The 10055-nt window shown below is 39.9% G+C and overlaps 1 protein-coding gene across 1 annotated transcript in view; it reads right to left on the bottom strand.

Moving 5' to 3' along the window:
• Positions 1–10055, bottom strand: part of CUBN (cubilin) — a 287868-nt gene that overhangs the window by 263403 nt on the left and 14410 nt on the right. Inside the window, exons 7-12 of the mRNA XM_032244141.1 lie at positions 9928–10054; positions 8481–8643; positions 5394–5525; positions 4124–4219; positions 973–1091; positions 344–530 (exon numbers count right to left, since the gene is read on the bottom strand). Of these exons, the coding sequence (XP_032100032.1) occupies positions 344–530; positions 973–1091; positions 4124–4219; positions 5394–5525; positions 8481–8643; positions 9928–10054 (824 nt within the window). The remainder of the gene's footprint in view (positions 1–343; positions 531–972; positions 1092–4123; positions 4220–5393; positions 5526–8480; positions 8644–9927; position 10055) is intronic.

Raw genomic sequence — 10055 nt, 5'->3', positions numbered from 1 at the left:
AGAAAGAAAGAAAGAAAGAAAGAAAGAAAGAAAGAAAGAAAGAAGGAAAGAAAGAAAGAAGAGAGAGAAGGCAATACCTTAGTATGCTTTAATTTCAAAAAGGACATAGTGAAAATGGCAAATACTAATTGAATTATTCTTTGGAAGAAAAGTTCTTGGCTTACAGTGAGATTGATATTTACCTTGTGAATTTTACACCATTTCTGCAAGGAAAGACTTAGTTCTCAGCATCTGAGCAACTGGACAAGAAAGTAGATTCGGCAGAGGAATCTGCTGAGGGACTCATTAGAGGATGTTGCTGCTACACTGTGAGCATCTGTAGCATAAGAAACGCTGACTGTACCTTGCTGGGGAATCTGACAGAGACGTCCAGTCCAGAGACGTGTGCATTCACAGCTGAAAGAATTGATGCCATCAACACAAATTCCTCCATTCAAACAGGGGTTGCTCAAACACTCATTGATGTTTTCTGTACAGTTGACACCTGTCCAACCTAAGTCACACTTACAAAAATAACTAGAGACTGTGTCCTAAGGGAAAAAAAAACACATAATACTGTAAAAAAAGGGATAGACATTAAACTTGAATCAATCCAAATAAGAGGAATGAAGTGCTATTGGTATATTTAACAGGTCCAAAAACACACATGTATTTATGCATATTTTCTAGTAGTCTAACTTGTTATTAATAAGTTTAAATGGTCACTGTTAAGTATAAGTCAGAGTTACTTAGATCAAACTGCAGGCTTGCTTTAGTACTTTGTAAATCACTGACACAAAAAATTAACTCATTGTTTTTTCCTGAGAACTAAAATCATTATCTACCTTTTATCTGAGAGTTTTAGATAGTTCCTTATCTGAAACTTGACTCATTATCTTAACATTCCTGAATCCCATAAAGATACATTTTATAGGCATGAAACTAAAACTATTTTTAGGTACTCTCTGTCCATAGGAAGAACAAAGGACTGACCAGGCATTGTCCATTTAGACAGGGGTGACTTAGGCAAATACTACTGAGCTGCACACATCCATTTGGCCCATAACCATTTCCAGTATAACCCGGGAGACAGGTGCAGACAGGTAAGGAACCTGTTCAGAAATAAAAACAAATGTTTAAGTACAGGTCTCCTCCTCTGTTCAGATGCAGCATTTAAACTCAGAATCTGCTGTCTAGACAAGGATCCACCAACATCCAGTCTGTATATTTTGACAGGCAGACAAAACAAGGTATGAGGAGAAAACATTAGAATCTTTATTTTTGTATTTCTTATCTTAAAATAAGAAAACCATTAAATGTCTTCAATATGTTATTGAAGTATTGTGTTGACATGGGTACTGTCAGCCCATATGTCAGATGGTCCTGAGTTGTGCACAAAGGTGAGGTGTGCCTGGGTGAGACGGACATTCCTCATCACAGAAGAGTTAACAGCAGAAAAGGGGATGCTTAGGATGAAAATATCTGTTGCAAGCAACGGATTTACACTGACTGATTTAATCCTCTCAAGGCCCTAATAGAGGCTGGGTGCGATGGCTCACGCCTGTAATCCCAGCACTTTGGGAGGCTGAGGTGGGCAGATCACTTGGGTTCAAGAGTTTGAGACCAGCCTGGCCAACATGGTGAAACCCTGTCTCTACCAAAAACACAAAAATTAGCTGGACAAGGCGGTGCACGCTTGTAATCCCAGCTACTCGGGAGGCTGAGGCAGGAGAATTGCTTGAACCCAGGAGGTGGAGGCTGCAGTGAGCCGGGATTGCACCACTGCAATCCAACCTGGAGACAGAGTGAGACTTCATTTCAAAAAAAAAAAGTTTTTTTAATTAAAAAAGAGCCGTATGGAATCTGTAATTCCAGTACTTTGGGAGGCTGAGGCAGGTGGATCACCTGAGGTCAGGAGTTTGAGACCAGCCCTGGACAACATGGTGAAACCCTGTCTCTTCTAAAAATATAAAAAAATTATCAGGGCATACTGGTGTGCCTGTAGTCCAGGCTAATCAGGAGGCTGAGGCAGGAGAATCACATCCAGAAGGTGGAGATTACAGTGAGCCAAGATCCTGCCACTGCACTCTAGCATGGGTGACAGAGCAAAACTCCATCTCAAGAAAAAAAAAGGCCTATAGATAGGTATAGATAGGTACTCTTTTATAACCCCCATTTTACAGATGAAGCTAGAGCACAGACAGACTGTTCTGGCCAAGGACACACAGGTAGAATGAGGAGGAGCCCAGCAAGCACACAGCCCCCTCGTGTGCAGGGTGCCTACAGCACATCCGCACAAGAGTGTAGTTTACATGGGCAGGTCATATGTCCCCAGTTATGTGGATGTGCAGATTGTATGCTGCCAGTTTCAAACAGGCTAGCCATCACAGAATAAACTCAAGTGTCTAAAATATTTTTGCAATAAAACCACAGATTGAAAATAATACAGTAACATAAATAAATGATATGTGAATACATCAACAAAATACCAGCACCAAAACTTCTCACACTATTTTTTTTTTGAGACAGTCTTGGTCTGTCGCCAGGAGCCAGGCTGGAGTGCAATGGCGCAATCTCAGCTCACTGCAATCTCCGCCTCCTGGGTTCAAGCAATCCTCCTGCCTCAGCCTCCTGAGTAGCAGAGATTATAGGAGCCCACCACCATATCCAGCTAATTTTTTGTATATTTAGTAGAGAGGGGGTTTCACCATATTGGCAAAGCTGGTCTCGAACTCCTGACCTCAGGTGGTCTGCCCACTTCGGCCTCCCAAAGTGCTGGGATTACAGGCATGAGCCACTGCACCCAACCACAAGCAATCTTTTTCTAGAAATCGTGCTCCTAACCACTTTGGTACATTGATAATCATTTAATAAGTATCTAGTCACGTGTGTGTGTGTGCGCGCGTGTGTGTGTGTGTGTGCGTGTGTGTGTTTACATATACATATATATTCCTTTCTGTATATGAAAATATATGACAAATTAATAAAGAATAAAGGTGGTATCTTGAAATAGCAAGAGATATGATTATCTCAAGAAATGGACTTGGGTCCACTCATTTGAGAGAAAATAACAAGTCAGATCTCTATTTAATATAAATATGAAATATCTTACCATAAAAAAACAAAAGAAACCATAAAAGTATAAAAGAACATGTGCTTGACAATTTTTAAACAGTTAAGTAAAGAAGGCCTTCCTAAACATGACTGTGAAGGGAGAAATAATAAGAGAAAAGATTTATCTCTTTGACTACCTAACAATTCTAAACTTCTGAATAGAAAATGCCACCACAAGATTAAAAGAAAAACAACACCCCAGGAAAAATACTTATAAAACATAAGCCAGATAATGAGATCATGTCCTTAGTACATAAAGAAATTTTACAAATCAACAAGAAAGAAAGTGAGCAAAGGACATGAACAAGTAAAAAAAAAATGGCCAGTGAAAATCTGGAAAGTATTATTTATGAGTAATCAAAAAGCACAAATGAAAATAATGGAAAACTCATTTTGCCTATAAAATTGACCAAGATGAAAAATAATAATAATATCTATTATTGTCAAAGATGGAGTAAATGTGTATTTTCATACACTATCGATAATACATACACTGATACAACCTTTCTTGGAGAAAGTTTAGCAGTATGTATTTTGTTAAATAACAGGGTTAAACCCTTTTATGCAGCATTGCAAACACTGTTGGTTGTCACCCTAGATACATTTTCTGCTTCCTTCCTTCTGAACTCCTTATTATAGCTGAAATACAGACTGTACTTCTCAACCTCCCTTTGCAGCCAGGGTTAGCCAGGAGGCTCAGTTCTAAGCAATGGCACAGAAATGGAAGAGTTCTTTAAAAGAACGTGGCATTACCTTCTTCCTCCTTTTCTCCTGCCGGCTTGTTGGAATAATCATTAATTAATTAGCTGGTTTAATTACCTTATTTCCTAAATTAGAGCAGACCATTAAAGAGCATAGTTTATTGCATTTTTAAGAAATCCAAATCTGTAGTTTTATGACATGGATTAATTTTAGGTTTGAAGGTCAAAATAATAATTTTGAGAACAGTGGATTTTGTTTTTAAGGTGTTGAATTGGTTTAGAGGGTCATATTACAATATCCAAAGACAAAGAGAGAGATGAGTCATTACCTAGAGTTGAGGAGCATGATGCATCTGGGTGGCAGCCTCCATTACTGACTGAGCAGATGTCTATGAATGTGCACACTCTTCCATCACCCTGGTACCCTGATGAGAGCAAGAGCCATAAGGAACAATGTCAAGCAGATCAGAGGAGAGTGCCTATCTAGGATTCAAATATCACGAAACAGACCAATCAGGGATCCTCCAACATCAAAACAAAAAATGTTACTATAAAATGTCATCAACGAATGAAATTTCACAAATAAGAAAAATAACAAGAATTAGTCACCTGATTTCACAAACAATGTTCTGGGTTGTTTCTAATGAAAGAAATCTGTATAAAACTACTGGTAGACATAGAAAGTGCTGACACTAAGAAAGTGAATATTTTTACATTACAGTGACTCTGATGTTCTTACAGGTCAATTATTATAGAAGTCCAAAGTACTGTAGCTCCATGTTATTAAAACATACAAGGTTTCAGTTTATCCCTTAGAACTCCCTGACCTTCTTGGATAGTATTTCAATTTAGATTATGGCATAACAAAAATGACTTCTTTCCAGAAAAGGAGGAAAATGAACAATTACTATATATGCCTACTGTGATGCCTGTGGTTTAGTAAACTTGATATGCAAAACATCTCAGGAGTGCACAATATTAATAAATTCTTTGTGAGGGCAACAGAGCCGTAAGTCTGCGATCCACTCAGAAAACTTTTCAAATTCTGCACTATCTCAGTGCCTATTTCACAGTTTGTAAATCTTGTTTTCCATTGATATTCAAAATGTTTTTCTTTCTTATCGTAGAGTTGTACTAATGTGTCCTGAATTCACAAGATAAGCAAAACTTTCTGTGCTATTTTCTCTCCTCAGACAGAAATCATATTTTATCATTATTATTAAGACGGAGTCTCACTCTGTTGCCAAGGCTAGAGTGCAATGGCACAATCTCAGCTCACTGCAACCTCCGCCTCCTGGGTTCAAGCAATTCTCATGCCTCAGCCTCCCAAATAGCTGGGATTACAAGCATGCACCACCACACCTGGCTCATTTTTGTATTTTTAGTAGATACGGGGTTTCACCATGTTGGCCAGTCTGGTCTGGAACTCCTGACCTCATGGGATCTGCCCACCTCAACCTCCCACAGTGCTGGGATTACAGGCGTGAGTGACCGCGCCCAGCCAGAAATCATATTTTAAATGGAGCACAAGGTCCCGTATTCCTATGTCGGTGTTCCCTGCATTGGGGTCAGGAAGCTGGCACTGAACTGAGGCAGCACCTGGTGGACAGGCCTGACAGTGGTAAGACCCAGGTGTATTCACACACTCAACAGGTGGAGCCACAGAACAGCCGCCGTTATTTATCTCACATTCATTGATATCTTCGCAAACATATCCGTTGCCTTGCCAGCCTAGAAAAACAGGAAGATTGAAAAGTTTAGCTCTATAGACAAGTCAACAAAGAAGAAATACAAGAGTCAAAACATATAAAAATCTTCTTCACCTAAGGAACTATAAAATAAAAATGAGATATGCTTATCAGATTAACACGAGTTGTTTTGAATTCTTAAAATCAAATTCTGGCAACAAGGTGGGCAAATGGGCTCCTCTTATATGATGATTGTTAGACATTAAATTAATACAGCCTATTTGGAAAGAGCTCTGGCAGTATTCATTAAAATTTTTTAAATACATACACTTTGACTATCAATTGTATTTATTAAAACTTACCTATTGTGATAAAACTACTAGTATATTACAATGTGGGTAAGAGGATGTCTATTGCAGCATTGTTTAATAGGGAAAAACTCCTTAATCATCAACAGAAGCATAGCTGAACACCTTATGACTCATCTTTGTGACTGAATACTAAAAACACTTTTTAATATTATGCACACACCTGTATACCTACGTATGCACACACACACACACACACACACACACACACACACACATTGAAATAGTTTTTACATAAAGATTAATTAAAGTATTAAATATGGCTGGGCATGGTGCCTCACACCTGTAATTCCAGTACTTTGGGAGGCTGAGGTAGGTGGATTACCTGAGACCAGGAGTTCGAGACAAGCCTGGCCAATAAGGTAGAACCCCATCTCTACTCATAATACAAAAAATTAGCTGAACGTGTGGCACACGCCTACTCAGGAGGCTGAGGCAGGAGAATCGCTCAAACCCAGGAGGTGGAGGTTGCAGTGAGCCACGATTGCACCACTGCACTCCAGCCTGGGTAACAAAGCAAGACTCCGTTTCAAAAAATAAAAATAAAAAGGGCTAGTTTTTAAAATAATATGGAGGATTGGGATCATACTCTTAATTTTGGGAAAGAATTTTTTAAAATCGTGCATGTGTTTGTACAAATGAAAACTAGTGTAAAAGAGAAAGGAAAATAAATGACTAATGGTGTCATTAGGAAGATGAGATTTAATAATTTTACTTTAGTCATTCCCATGTTATTCAATTACTGTCTGTATTACTTTTATAATTTAGATTATTAAAATTATATAAGTCCTTTAAAATCTTTAAAGACTTAAAATATTTATATTCTTTGATTTAAGTAGAATCCTATTCTAAGACTCTATCTCAGAAAATTATCATATTTGTTCATGACAAAATGAGTACATTAAGAAAAGTTGGAAGAAAAAAATGCCCAAATGTTCATCATGGTCCTCTCTGTGATAAGATCAAAGGTATTTTTTTCTATTTTTTTCCAAATTTTTGTAGTGATATTTTATAAGCAGCATATATTGCTTTGCTGCTTATAAAATATAACTACTACCTGTATATATTTCAGGAAAAATCGGGTGATAAACAAGAAAACAAAAAAAATTGTTTCTCTTTATCCTCTGTAACAATAAAAAGAATGTAAAAACACATTGCCAATCCTCTAAATAATTTATTTTCTGATTTATAGTTTTTAAAGATTGTCCATGATAAATTACCTTCAAAATGTGACTGCTTGCAAATTGTGCTTGCCCCTGAGAACTAAGAAGTAAAGAGTCTTTATAGGTTTTTTCCATTTCTTTCCAGTTTTACAAGATCTAAATATTTACACGCAGAAAACCACTAAACCAAAAATGACGACACAGAGCATTAGGTGTGTGGGCTTTCTTGGCGAGAAGCAGCTTGGGTTTGAATCCTGGCTATCTGTAAAGCTATGTGACCTTGGGTGTTATTCAACCTCTTTAAGCCTCAAGTTCACATATTTTAAAATGTGAGTAATATTTATTCTTACCATGTCTTGGTTTTATTGTACTTAAAAGAATTAAAAATTGCTTATACAGTGCCTTAATAACACTTTATTAAAAAATAAAAACCAGGCTAGGCGTGGTAGCTCATACTTTTGGAAGCCAAGGGGGGCAGATCACTTGAGGCCAGGAGTCTAAGACCAGCCTGGCCAACATGGCAAACCCTATCTTTACAAAAAATACAAAAATTAGCCAGGAGTGGTGGCCTGCCCTTGTAATCCCAGCTACTTTGGAGGCTAAGGCAGGAGAATCGCTTGAATCCAGGAGGTGGAGGTTACAGTGAGCTGAGATTGTGCCACTGTACTCCAGCCTGAATGACAGAAAGACACTCTGTCTCAAAACAACAACAGCAACAACAGCAAACAGCTACTACTATTACATCACCTTTGTGCCCCATTCCTAAGAGTGCAGATTAACCTTGTAAACTCCCTGAGGTCTCGCTAATCGCCTACTGGTGCACCCAGCACAGTGCTTTGCTCATAGTAGGCATCCCACAAAATAATATATGTGGAATGAAAGATGATTATCTCATAAAGCAAGAGATGCCCTCTGATTCAAACCCAGGCAGTCTTTGACCATGGAGCCCATGTTTTCTGCGACTCAACATATGGTGTCCCTGGAGATGCAGTCACTGTGGGGCTGTGATGGAGCTGGATATCTCTATTTACATCAAGACCACAAGTTACTCTAATGACACACCCAGACAAGAGCTGCTGGACTGTTGGGAGATGCAAAGAGGTCAAATGATTTCCCCATGTGTACAAACATCTGGTTAGTCTGAAAGGTGGGACTAGAGTATCTCTTTTGATCTCACATCTAGTCAGTTGATGGTCACTGCAGTGCAATGTCTAACTTATAAATTCTACGGCTAACGTTGTCGCAAAGTCTGACTCTAGCACAGTTTTGGACAAGCCTCCCCTTTTTGTAGTGGAATTGGGATAGCAGTGAGATAGTCTTGAGTAGAAGTTAGTGAACTGGGACATGAAAATGGATTTGAACACCTCCTGGGAATGGTCTTCCTACTCATCAGGATTGAAAGAAAATTGGGTCTGGCACCTCGCCAACCTGGCATGCAGAGCCAGGCACAAGGCCCTGGGAATGTACCTGTTGGACAGGCCCCACAATAAAAAGAGCCTAGAGTGTTGAAACACTGCACAAGCGCGGAGCAAGGCCCGGGCTGGAAGCTGCACTCGTCTCTGTCCAGCGTGCAGGCAGGGCTGTTCGGAGGAGACATCCACCCAGCATCACAGATGCAGCTGTACTTGGGCTGGCAGGATGACAACAGCATGAATAAAGACAATCATGAAAATCATCAAGAAAAGCCTTTAAACATTTCATCAAGCCCCAAACTGTTTATCCTCTAACGTTCATTTCCATAAGGCCAATCCAGTGACTTCTCTTTTCCTTCCCATATGATTAAGCATTTACACCAGATCATGCAAAAAGGGAAACGTCTTTATTTCAGAGTAAAAGCAACCTATAATTTCTCCCCAAGATGCCAGGGAAAAAGTAACAACAATCAAGAACTGTAAGTCAATATAATTAAAGTCAATCAACTCAGCCTGCTGTGTTTTTAGAGGGAAAAACACCCACGTAGGCACAGACCTTGGAAAATCAATTCTGTTTGTTTTTGTTTGGAAAGTTCCTCCTCCTACCCACCTCCTCAGCCCTTCCATCCCCATCATTGGATGGGAACTATTTTCCATCACATGGGTTGAAAAAAATAGAACTAAAAATAAAGAATTGAAGCTCTCATGAAGAGCCGAGCCAGCCATGACTGGACAACCTTGAGGGTCAGGAGTCAAAGTCATCAGGACCCAGGGCATGGAGGGGCATTCTGTCTGAGGAGTGGGCTCTTAGAGTCTGCAGCAGTTCCAGAGACTCAGGACAGAAAAATCAGACTCCTGGAAACCACATGTTGCCAACAAGACTGGTCCTTTTATATTCCTGTGTCTTGTCACTGATAAAAATAACACTTAAAAGAACAAGAGAAGGTGTTATCTCAGAGAGAGTCATGATGGGATAACAAAAATGGTCCTATTTCAGCTGGGCAGGGTGGCTCATGCCTGTAATCCCAGCACTTTGTGGGGCTGAGGTGGGTGGATCACTTGAGGCCAGGAGTTCAAGACCAGCCTGGCTAACATGGTGAAACCCCATCTCTACTAAGAATACAAAAATTTGCCAGGCATGTTGGCATGCTCCTGTAGTCCCAGCTACTCAGAAGGCTGAGGCACGAGAATTGCCTGAACCCCAGAGTTGAAGGTGGCAGTGAGCTGAGATCGTGTCACTGCACTTCAGCCTGGGTGACAGACCGCGCCTCCGTCTCAAAAAAAAAAAAAAAAAAAAAAAAAAACAGGTCCTATTTTACATAATGACATCTTAATCTCTGGGTCCTCTTCCTGCATATCTCATCTCCCCTCCTCGCCTACGCCCCACTTACAGGCAGGAAGTGACTTCACCTCTGCAAGCTCTAGGCAGTGCTTGTATAGGAGGAGGAGAAGCTACTAACCATCGCTGTCTGCAAGGTGGCAAATTTGAGGAAGGAACCCACCTCTTCAGCTTGATCTCGGACTAAATCCTCACAGATGCCATGGTCACAGCGTGCCACAGAGCCCCCTTCACAGTCATCATATTTAGATGCACACTGGGGTCCGTATGTCTCAGGTGAGCAGTGACAAC

The sequence above is a fragment of the Sapajus apella genome, unplaced genomic scaffold (genome assembly GCF_009761245.1).
Source record: "Sapajus apella isolate SASKATOON/1434 unplaced genomic scaffold, GSC_monkey_1.0 scaffold53, whole genome shotgun sequence".
Taxonomy (NCBI): Eukaryota; Metazoa; Chordata; class Mammalia; order Primates; family Cebidae; genus Sapajus; species Sapajus apella.
Note: the sequence above shows the minus strand (reverse complement) of the source record. Positions and strands in the feature narration are given on the sequence as shown.